We start from the raw sequence: 12,597 nt of genomic DNA on the forward strand, positions 1-12,597 counted from the left end.
ATCATCAACAGAAACAAACTACTACGGATCCTAAATCTTTACCATTACCCTGCAATGAATGTTCAGAGTGAATCCATCGACACAACGCAGGGAGACTCGGATCCTCACAACTTAAGCGAGATCTTCGCGTAAAATCAAAACGTTGCATTTAAAAGCTGCTCAGGAATGAACCGACCTTTTGCGTGCCAAAGAAACTCAAGAGCAGTAAAGGATTTCTACAATGATGTGACATTATATGGAAACGGTAAAGCCGATCATCAGCTGTGTGGGGCTGATTAATTTCAAACATCTGTCCACGGACACAGAGGGGGCTTTCATTCTCTCTTCCACTGAGTCACTCAGCTCAACACTGTGCATGTAGTGACAAGGTGGATTTAACTGGACTCGAACTGAAGTGCGCAGGCTTGTTTTCTGTGGACGGAGGAAGCCCGTTTTGATCCACAATCTGAACGGTGAATTACCCGAGTGGCTGAGTGACACACATCTGCACCTGCTGAGTCCATTCGAGAGGCTTTAATAGGAAAATGCCTGAAGTTACTTGAAAAGAAACTGATCTCCCTCCCGAAGGTCTTGCGGCTCGATCTGTTTTGTTTACACAGGAAGCGAGCCAAGTATTTCTGCCGCTGATTCATACAGATGAGCCTAACGATGGAAACCGAAAATGGAGTTAAGTAAGCCGTGATTCTACAAACAATACAATATTACCAAATGTCACAGTGTGAGCACTCAATGTTTATCTTCCCACTTTCAAACGACGGCGCGTACACGGAGATGATTTGATAAAGGTTTATGTGGCGCTGGGTTTGAAACACATAAACAAAGGGTGTCTGTTGCGAGCGTGTCTCGAGGAAGAGCTGCCGCGCAGATAACGAAAGCAACATCTTGTACACATCGGCCGCCATCAAAAACTACATGCTGTACAACTTTAAACGCGATGAGAGGCTTTTAGGCGGACTGTATTTAACAAGCTATCTCCCGCTGCACAGCTGTACTGTATGCGGAATTACACGAGAGTGAAACATTCAAAGAAGTTAGCCTGGACCGTCTGTAGTTACAGTTATGCACAAAATGCGAAAGCAACCTTACATTCTCCTCAAAGACTGGATGCCATCAGTGCTCTGCTCCCCGTCAACAATATCCAAGTGGCACAGCGCTCCATCAAGGAGAAATGTGCCTTCTGCAGTTGTTCTGTCTGTCCCTTTCAAAAGAAATTAGTTGCAGCCTGTGTGCAAAAACAGGAGCTGCCAAGAATATCAGTGGATTTCCTTCCAAATATTCAAGCTTTCCAGGCCATGTGCACTGAATCCTGCACTCTCTCCTCCCTCTGCCCGTGTCTGAGGAAATGCTCAGGTATGCCAGCAACTGCTTGTAAAAACATCCCGGCAGGGTAAAGCCACGTCGGTCACGAGAAGTTTTATCTTTCAACTGTCAAAGCCAGAAATCGCAGCGCCGCACGAGGCCGGGAATATATGAGGCCGGTGCCCGGGGATACATGCAGGAAGTTTTCCTGAGGTGATGCGTACTTGGTAGGAGAGGGTTACGACCCCCTGATTCTGCCAGCTGCTCACCTTCCCTCTGGCAACTTTGGGTCCCGGGTCTCAGTAGGGAACATAGCGTTCAAACAGCTGCCTTCCTGCCTTTCAAGATATGAGACAAGCAACAGGTGAGGCTGCTCAAATCATAGCACAGATGCTCCTCTTCCACCACGTCTCTGTCTCTTTTCCCCGCCCGTCACCCCTTCTCTCCCTCGGTTAACCCTGGATTCCAGCAAATGCGAGCGTTTACAGTTCCGGATCGAGAGGAATGCAAACTGTTTCCTCTGAGCTGGTTAAGTCACCTAATTTATTGGATTTTATGCAGGACGTTACCATATTCCAGTCACCACTCTATTTAAAAAGGAATTCGACATGAAACGTTTCTCGAAAAGCAGTGACATGAAATTACTCTCCTAGTAAAGCTAAATACAGCCACTTTAGAAAAAAGCATGCAACAAGTAGCGCCACACTCCAGAGGAGACTATTCCCAGAAAAAAAAAATAAAATGAAAGGGGAGGGGAGGGGGAAAAAAAAAAACGACCACAATGTGTTCGCATTCTTTCACCATAAAACCACAAAGTGGAGTCTGTTCAGCAAGTGAGTCATAACAGCAGTGGTGTTATGCTTAGTCTCCCTGTGCAGGAAAATGTCAGGCAGACAGGCACGGCACCACAACTACCAGCCTCGATCTCGCCCGTCCACTGTAGCCAACGCTGCCTTCGAGTGCTGCTGTAAACATTGTAATTACCAGTTCAGCACACACAATCGACCCGGCTGAGTCGGATCGGGAGAGTGGGGGATTTTCTGCAGTGAAATGTTACCTTTAGGGTGGGCGGACAGCTCAGATGCTGTGTCAATTTGCAGTAAAAGGAATGTAGCATTCTCACTATATTGTTATTACACTGGTTTGCACTTGAGCGTTACTCATGATGCTCCCTCGTTTCATACTTAACTTTTTTTTTTCCCACCGCCCCCCCCCAACACGCACACCTACAAACCCCCGCGCTTGATTGCGGTCCTGCCTCCACGCCGCAAAGTGGCCACGTGTCGTTTAATCTATAGCGAAAATCTACTTTCTCCGGGTTGCGTTTCAAGCGCTCGACAAATCACATTAACAACTTCCTACCGTGGAAGCCGTGATGTGAGGAGGGGCGTGCGCTACGCTCCTCGGCTAACCTACAAGTACAACTGTAGTTAAGCCTGCTGACAAGCCAATTAACTGCAACAACAAACATCCAGACCGTGTTCCTGATTATCCAGCCCGGAGAAGGGAAGGAGCGCTCCACTAACACCTTTGCGTTTTTTTGCTGCCGTGGCTAAAAGGCTGACGAGCACACAGAGTGTCTCTGCACTATTTCGCTCACAGGGGATTTAAAGAAAATCTGTGAGCTTCCAGGAGGTGGTGGTGGTGGTGGTGGGGGAGGAAGTAACATACAACCCCAACTATTTAGGGTGAAGAGATTCAGCCACAAGTGGCAACACGATGATGAGGAAGATATTCTGAGAAACACATTATAGGCTTCATCCAGTACTTCTGTGCAGGCTGAGGTATGGCGCTTCCTAAGGTGCGTGTAATGGCCAGAAACGAACGCCACAGATTATATAATCAGCCTGGGGCCTGTGCCCTAGTTGATGTGATGAATAACTGGGAAATGAACTCCGAGGAAATGAAGCCTCTGACAAACACGATGACGTAATACAGTCACAGTTTAAGTTTTGCAAACAAACAAAAAGGGGCGTGTTTATGACGAGTGTCAGTTGGGTAGTGAAACTGGATGATCAAAAAAAAAAAAAAAAAAAAAAAAAAAAGAATAGAATATACAACAAACTCAAAAGGCTTTTCTACTGTAAATAACAGTATTTTAACTCAATACTTACAAATGACATCACATTCATTTTGTTGTACTATACATGGAGATCGGGAAATATGGGTCAGGCTTTGAGAATTCATGAAAATTATGACAACTTCTGCTTTAAACTTCTAACCCAGGGGTGTCAAACATAAGGCCCGCAGGCCAAAACCGGCCCGAAAGAGGCTGCAATCCGGCCCACGAACACGCAGACAAGCAAATTGTTAACCTTGCAATGAAAGCATTGAATTTTTAACACGGCTTTCTTAAGAGTAGCGGACATAAACGCAACACTGAGACCCAGACCATGCTGTCAGGGTGACTTTGTGAAAACAAGCACGCAAAAGGCTGCAAAATGCAAAAGTTTAGATATTTTGGGGGGCATTCCACTTTGTTTTTGCATCATTAAAATTGTCTTGTGTTGAAACTGCAGTAATTTGTGGTACTAATTGTTCAGATTTTGAAGGAAATACAGACATTTTCATCAGATATATTCTGCAAGGTTTTAATTAAAAGGTTATTATGGCACTATATCACCGGCCCGGCCCAATCCAGATAATTTTGAGCCACTGTATGTGGCCCCTGAAATAGAACGTGACACCCCTGTTCTAATCTATTACTGTTACTAAAGCTTCGAATGCTGCAGTGTGATAGTAATGACTGATTTTAAGTTAATTACTTGGACACTAAGAAAATAAATAAGTGTGCTTTTGATCAGTTTCACCTTTTAAAATTTTATTTATTACATATTAATGACTTAAAATATGATCACTTAATTTTAAAAAGAATCTGAAATCTGTATTATAGGGCTGAGTTGGTACAGTAGTTGTATTTCAATCACGGCTGCAGGTTCGATTCCCGAACTACCTCCCTGTCTCCATGTCACGTCCTTGAGCAAAACTCTGAACCCATTGGATGGATCGGAGACGGTTTGGCCAGTATCGGACGTGGAATCAGGGTTTCGAATGTTTGAATCCCACAGCAGACAGGTCACCACCCTGAGCATGACCCTTGACCCTTCCAACATCTCCCTGCAGCCCTGATGCGGCTAAATGCAGAAAATAAGGGGAATTTCCACAGGGTAATTAATTCTAAGTATGATTATACATCATAACAACTCAACATCTATTATTGCACATTGCACTATTTTGTCTATGTTCCATTACTTCTTTTGCACTGCGAGCGGAGCAGCTCTCCAGTTTTCTTGTACAACGATAACAAATGCTATCCCACACGATCCTATTACTTTAGTTCAAGTTTAGTTTATCCTTTTCATTCACTATTTACGAGCTGCAAGTGCACGAAAGTGTAAAACACACGCGAGGTAGTCAGCTGTGTAATAAACAAGGAGAAAGTGCTCCGACATCACCGAGGAATAATGATGAAAAATAAATAAATAAAAAGATGTTAGTAAATGAAGCTTTAAACAAGCTGCAGTGTTTGTCTGGATGACAGAAGGGGGGGGGGGGGGGGGGGGCAGGAGGAGGCGGAGTGGGGGGGGGGGGCTATAACAGACGGGTCGTTACAAGTTGTGAGGGAAAGTGTTTTAAAAAAAAAGAAAAAGAAAATAATACGAGCATGTAATAACATTATTGGGATAAAGCGACGTGAGAACCCGACAGGGCCGTAAGCCTGGGCTAAGCTGCTATCAACTGATGTGGCTAACGTTAGCCTAGCCGCGCTCAGCTAGTTAAAAATGGCTGCTTTCCTTTAGTTTTAAATCTCTTACCAGACAGAATAGATTGGAATGGCAATCCTCCAAGCTGGCCCCGTTCGGCACAAAACAAGAACTCATCCTTCTTCACTGCAAGGTCCAACTCTCCATCGCGTCGCTTCCCAGGCGGAAAAATAATAATAATAATAATAATTTAAAAAAAAGAAAGAACAATCGCTGTTTTCTCAAGATGTTGCACGGGCTTTAAATCAGCGGCAGATATTTTTTGTGTAACATTTGGCTGGAGGAGAGTTAATTCAACAACCTTCCCCGATTGAGAGAGAGAGGGAGAGAGAGAGCGAGAGGAGGAGAGAGAGAGAGAGAGAGAGAGAGAGAGGAAAAAAAGAATAAAAAAAGAGACGGCGTGGTCTTTTAGGTCGACATGTCAAAACCAGTGGAAGGAAACAGGAAAATGTTGATAAAACAAAAAGAAAAGGAGAGCAAAAGAAGCCAACTCTCCCCCTCCCCCGTAAGCAGTGGAAACGGTCTCCGCTTTAAGAAAATAAAAAAAAAATAATAAAAAATAAAAAAAATAATAATAATAAAAAAAAAAAAAAAAACGTCCTGTCTCACTCCTCCATCGCCAAAATCAGCCCAGAAACGGAACACATCCTGCGGGGACGTCTCGAAAAGGTGGCGCCGGCCTATATTTTAACGATTATTTCGATCATAATTGGAGCTTCGGTTCCTGTTGGTTTCCATTTGAATTCATGGATTCCTTTCTTTAATGGCGGCCACAGGGACAACTCTGCCTTCCACCGCCGATTGGCTCGTTCGTGGTCAGGGGCTGCGTCAAGCACACGGCAGGCACGCGCGCACCCCCGCGGGCGGAAGCCAGCATTACCCTCACAATAAGAGCACGCGAACACCCCCACCACCACCACCACCACCCTCCTGTATTCAAGGAATTTTATTGGCATACCATTACACTTTTATACGTGAATAGTGAATTAAAATACGTGAATAGAATAGAATAGAATAGAAGTACTTTATTAGTCTCTGGGTGAAATTCTTACAATAAAAAAGGCCCAATAACACCAATACGAGAAATAACCAATGCCACAACAAATGGGAAAAAAAATGCTAAAATGAGTAGAATTTCTAAAATGGAAAATAAAAAATTGAAGAGGGAAAAAAATGGAAATTTGCTTATAAAAGAAATGGCTATAATGACCTACCTTCCTGTGATCATGCTAGACTTTACCGTGTTTTGGTTAATTTAATATTTTCCATGCTTATATTAGTCACTGCTAAGCCTTGTACATATCAGTATTTAAAATTACCTATCTAACATCTATCCTGTCTTATATGATATTTAACATTCTTTCTATTTATTCTGTGTGACGCAATGCTTAAGGAAAATTCTCTCTGGGAGTAATAAAGCATTTATATTATATCCTAAAATGTTAAAATTGTCTGAAAAATGTTGGAAAAGATGAATGAAACCAATAAAATCAGATACAAAAAAAAGCTGAAAATGTCATGAATTGTTCACAATCCAAAATTGTAATTGAAACTTCATGAATAAAACATAAGATACAGTTTTCATACATGTTTAACTTTCAACAGTACCATATATATGAAACTTTAGAAGCTGTGTTAGCCTCATTTTAAAGGTCAAAAATGTTTTGCTGCTGCAGGTAAATTTGATTTGGTGTCAAATCAAAACATAAAAATGGCCCTTTTGGTTTAAAATGTTTCAGACCGCTGATCTATACAAACACAAACACCCCTCATGCATCCACCCTGCACACTGCAGCTGTATTACATAGTAATAACACTCATCACCTTCACATTTCATGGTCGTATTATTACTGTTATTCATGCTGAAGGTGTTCTATGAGTCCCTGTTTAACACAACAACGTCTGAAACGACAAGGCATAATTTTTGCAATGTCGTTTCAGAACAATGTCACATTTACATGGCCACGTTCTGAAAACAATGTGGACTTGCCCTTCCGCCATCGAGACAGGACGGAACCCCGAGCTTTTCAGAAACGTTGCGTTTCCACAAGTTTCTACGCTATGAAAGTTTTGCGTTTTCACTTGAAAAGCGCCATTTGGTGGTGGCGCGGTGGGGGTCCTGTTCAATGCTGCATGCTGGGGCGGCAGGCTGAGGGCGGCCGACACCAACAGCCTCAGCAAACTCATCCTGGAGGGTTTTGGTTAATTGACTCATTTCTGCGCTTATGACAGTCCCCAGTCTTATTTTGAAAGGCGAGAGAACGACTTCCTGTTGGAGCCCGGTGGCCTTGACAGTGTCGTGGTCATGAGGGCTGTAATAACACAGGACTGATAGGTATTGCCGCTGGGCCAGCGCAAGCGGCGCTACTGAGCAACAGATTCTGTTACTAATGATCAAAACCTGGAAACTTGCTCTCTAACACAGTGCACCACCTAGTGCATGTCACGTTGCACTTGAAATGTGCCCAGAAGATGCACAATAAATCAGGCATTTATGCAGGAATGAAACAGAATGCATGCTTGGAGACATTTAAGGAGAAAAGAAGGCAGAGCAATAGATATTTGTGGTCACAGATGCATGTTTTACTTTAAAAACATCTCAGATTGACTATAGAATATTGAAAAAAGAAAAGAAATCCCAACCCCTGAGGTCCTAAGTGCTCCCAGAGTCAGAAGAAACGAGATGACGCAGCTTTTCGTTCCTACGTTTCTCACTTGCGAAACAGACTTCCTGCTGACACACTCACTTCTTTTAAAATCAAGATTTAAAACATTAATATTTGCTTAAACGACATATTTTCCTTTTTCATGTACCTTTATCCTAATAAATCTTTTCTTCAACTCTTTGTCTTGTGAAGCACGTTGAATTGCCACGTGTCTGAAGGGTGCTACAGAAAGAAATTTGCTTTGCTTTGCGTTGCGTTGCATTTTTTTTTTTTAAAAAGGAGCAATCACAGGGTTAAATGTACGGACAGTAAAGTAATCAGAGTTTTCAAAGCTAAAATGTCAAATGCCTGAACTGGCAATTATTTCAAATAAGTAAACCTGCAGGCCGAACCAATTTTAATGTTGACTAAAGCTGCAGCAGCTTCATTCATTTCTTTTTGTAATAAAGCATCAGCCATTTACCCACATCCTTACCTACATGGTTTCGTAACGTACAAATAAAATTCTTTACAGAGACCTTCCCCTGAACATGATTAATGAAGCAGTCGTCACAACAGCAATGGCGCCGCACTTCATCGGCTTTGACGATTTTTAACCGTTTGTTTCGCCACTGGCGGCGAGCAGCCAGCAGCTCAATCAGCACGTTGATCAAAGATACGTTATCAGGCTGGACGGCGCTCATCTCAGAGGGCCGAATCAGGCCTTCTACTCAATGTCTGTCTCCTTGATCATCACGCCACCTGACAGGAAGCCCTGATAAGAGTTCAGAGGGGAAATCTGACATATGCTGCCGTGCCAAAACACTCAGACACGTCCAGGTAATTTAAGAGGGGCCGACGTATGCGGCGCTGAACGGAGTGCATGCATGCATCACATTTGTTTAATTCTACTTTCTCTTTTTTGAAAACAAGCAAATTCTTTCCGAAATGCATGTTTCTGGCAGCAGTCATGCTTGATTCGAACCAGACTCTTGCACCTCAGTCGACCTCCTGAATTTGGCCACCAAAATTTTTTTTTTTTATTTCCAAATCATTGCAAATCACTTAACTCCGTGCTCTAACACTGACCTCATCCAACCAGCATCTGAGCCGGTGTCGTTGCCAAACCGGAAGACTCTCAATTACAGCTAAGATCTGCCCGAGACACAAAACAACACTCGTCTTCCAGCTCGCAGTCGGCATCAAGCTTTAGGCGAACTCGTTCAAGGAGCCGGCGCGTCCGGCTGAATTTGCGTTAATGCCGTCTGTACGGCGGGAAGAGCATGTAAATGATTTTACACTCCACACAAGCGGAGCTGACATTTATACATTAATTCAAACAGCTCGTGTACATTGGATAAAGCGCACGATCGAAACGATGCCGTCAAACGCCGCGTGTGATGCGGCGTTGGCAGTCGCTCTGTTTAAGTCTAGCATCAATCTCCCCTGTGTTTATATTGAGTGGAGGTGTGGGAAGGGGGGAGGGGGTTTGGTTTAAATAGTCTGTTTTGTACAATAATTTCTTCCAGTTACTCAGGAATTGTAACTCACTTCAGCCAAAACAACTTTGTTTCCCTTTTTTTTTTTTTTTTTTTTTTTTTACCCCAAGGCACACTTCCAGCCAGACTACTCCTCCTCCTGTTGCAAAGTGTGAGCGCTGCATGTTTCGGGGAATATTAATGAGTTTTAGCTGGAGCTTGTTCCTCATTACAATACAATGTAAGCTGTCTTTAGTCATTATTTCAGCGGGGGAATAAATGGCAGCCGGTTGACCAGCAAGCCGGTTATTTAAAAATTTTTTCCTACTATCCTGTAATTCATTAACGAGTAATTACAATCCTTAAGTGCAGCTTTTGTTTAGTCGTTCTTCCTGGTAATGTGGCTTCTCTTGCCATCTAATCCCGCTCCTACAACAAGCCTCTGTGCCTCTAAACTGCTATATTCATTAAGTCACTGCTGGCCTTGCAGTTTTTTTTCGTAAATAGGCTGTAAATATCTGATTATGTGCACATAAATCAGGGCTGTACAATGATCTGTAACAGCTGACATCTTGTGTGCGCTGGACGGGCATGAGTGACATTTACTGTTTGCAATACTTACAGTGGGCGCTGGGAGAGCCGGGGCCATAAAAGTGGCGATGATAGCACATCCCCGGGCCAGAAAAACAGCAGGCTGGCCCCTGAAGAGGCTGATGGAGTCGTGAAGGTGTCGTAGCCCGAGGAGAACACGGGAGGGATCGATTTGTTCCACAAACTTACCGGGGAACATATTTCACCGAGATAAAAACAAACAAACAGCCAAACTGGGAGGACACTTGCCGCTGAGGATGTTGTCTTCCATCGCCGGCTTGCTGTGGTCGTTCATACATTTAGACTTATAAACACTCTGCAGCCCTGTAGGCCTTCTCCAAATATCCCTGCCTACGTTTGTGTCGCGCTCAAAACCAAAATACTCCAGACTGCTCCACAGAAGCGTGTGTCCCCAGCACGACATCTAAAAAGAAACAAACTGAAAACATCCCAGATCTACAGTATATGATCGAGGATGGATATTTTAATCGTACAGCCCTTTAAACGCATTACCAATACAATATGCCACAAGCATTTTTTTTGTTTTTGTTTTTTTTTTTGCTTGTATTGTCTCCAAGGCTGCACCAAATCAGCTTTGTGTCTGATCCTAAAGGACTGAGCAGCTTCTTAAACCTTAAATCTCCCCATAGGAATGGATGATAATCTCCCAGTCAAAGCTTCCCACAGTTTATCACCACTCCTTGAAATATAAAAACAAAACAATTATGGAATGATACCATCTGTATAACAAACAAAAAAAAACCCTAATAGTGCCGTCGATGAGCACAGTTGTCATAGCAGAGTAACCAGCAGATAGCAGATTGCCATCATATCTGCTGATGGTTTTCTCTTCACTTATCTCCAAGCTCTCGCTCTCATCGAAGTCCCACTGAGACGTTCTGTCATATATATTCGGTCCCAAGCAGCACTCAAGAATATTTGGGGGGGAAAGGAAATGGGAGATGGCTCCAAGTTGGCCAACTGGTCCTTTGACATTTGATTTGACATGCTCTGTGGTCCCTGCCAGTGGACTGTAGGAGCATTTGTCAGCGGGCCCGGTCTCACTGTTGTGTGACTAAATCCTACATGACAAAGGGAGTAAAAAAAAAAAAATCTCAGATATATCCAGAAGGAGAGTATGCACTGAATTTAATGAGGTGGGGTCAGAAGGGGGGAAAAAAAACAAACAAGCAACGTAGATCCTGGATGGAGAATTAGGCTTGATGTGCGTTTAAGGAGCGTGTGTCTTCCGAGAGACAGGACGAGGGTACTGACAGATCGCTGCAGTCCTGTGACACGTATTTGTAAAAGCTTTCTGCAAATCAATGACACTGACCACCCAGACAGAAAAGCTTTTTTTTTTTTTTTCTTTCCCTTCCCGGGCCCACAGAGCCGAGGCATCCCCGCAGTAAAGAGCGTGACTCCCGAGGCCCCAGAGTTCAACAGCGTGACTTGTGTTTACAGAGGCTAAGTGGTAATATCGCACTCTTAGCCTCGGCAGAGAAGGAATAGCTATGAAGAGGGTCAACAACCGTGCCATGTACAAATAAAGTAGCCCTCCTCCCAGCCGCCATGTTAAAGCACACAGAATTACGCTCTCTCTGCTCTCTCTCACATACAAACACAGCTTGTTTTTAGCAAAGCTCACCTGCAAAGAAGGATCGTGAAGCAGTTTAGAAAAAGAAATCATAAAAACAAGCACTTATTCCATTCATTTGCTCAAGTTATGACATTTGGCACCGACTGCAAGCGTATTAAAACAGGGAAAGAAAAAATATCTCGAGAGCCAAGGTCGTGCTCGAATTACAATAATATAATGCTTTAAGAGCCCCGGCGGTTACTGTACCTGCTTCATATTCTCAAGATGGCAATCAAACATCGAGTGAGAGAGAGAGAGAGAGAGAGAGAGAGAGAGAGAGAGAGAGAGAGAGAGAGGGAGTCAAGGCCAGCGCATGTTTTGTGAGCTTATAAAGTTGACGCTGCTTCTCAGTGAATCCGACAAAGACGTCTCGCTTTAAAAGGTGAAAGACGTGCAGGTAAATCCCTGCAAATAAACACAGGAGTGTGTGCGTGTGTGTGTGTGTGTGTGTGTGTGTGTGTGTGTGTGTGTGTGCGGGTGTGTGTGTGAGGATGAACGCAGAACTGCAACATAAAACAGAACAAGCAGTAAACCAGACAATGAAAACTAAACATGCAACGTGATTTTTATTCATTAGCTCTTGTTTAACTGCTGTTCAATGCATGATTGGTCTTTTTTACTTTAAACTGCCATAAATTATGAAAAATCTATAATTCCACAAAAGTTACACCAGTAACCACTTTGTGGAAAAATAATGTATAATTCAGTATTCTAGCAACAATTTAGATGTTGATCATTATTTATATCAGCGTATGGAAAATATGTTTGATGGTTTATTCGGTGTATTATTACTTTTAGTGTATTGTCAGATTGAATTTTAAAAAAACTGCTGCGATTAAACTTCTATTATTATCTTATTTTTGGATAAATATAGAATTATAATTGTGCATTTCCTATTTCTCTAATGCAAACTTCAATTGATTTTGTAAGAAGTCAAAAACAAAAATGCTTCATTTCTGAAATCAAGAGTTAATATGATGAAAGTACTCGCTAAAACTTACACAATGAAAACAATTACAAGATTAATCAACGTTTGGGACTCTACAGGAGAGGTTTAGGGGAAACTGTGATTAAATCAAGCTGAGTTCTGGCTTTTTTTTCTCCCTCCGAATTCTGACTTTTAACTCAGGAATTGACTTTACGGTGAGACTGTAGTCACTGTTCGTAGTAATTGTTTTGGT

At 42.8% G+C, this 12,597-nt stretch overlaps 1 protein-coding gene across 1 annotated transcript in view; it reads right to left on the reverse strand.

The window, feature by feature from the left end:
• med13a (mediator complex subunit 13a) overlaps positions 1-5,209 on the reverse strand; it is an 87,571-nt gene extending 82,362 nt beyond the window's left edge. Inside the window, exon 1 of the mRNA XM_080483590.1 lies at positions 5,115-5,209. Coding sequence (XP_080339716.1) covers positions 5,115-5,180 — 66 coding nt within the window. The 5' untranslated portion in view covers positions 5,181-5,209. The remainder of the gene's footprint in view (positions 1-5,114) is intronic.
• Between the last annotated feature and the right edge of the window lie 7,388 nt (positions 5,210-12,597).

Source organism: Lipophrys pholis (genome assembly GCF_963383615.2).
Source record: "Lipophrys pholis genome assembly, chromosome: 16".
NCBI classification, from domain to species: Eukaryota; Metazoa; Chordata; class Actinopteri; order Blenniiformes; family Blenniidae; genus Lipophrys; species Lipophrys pholis.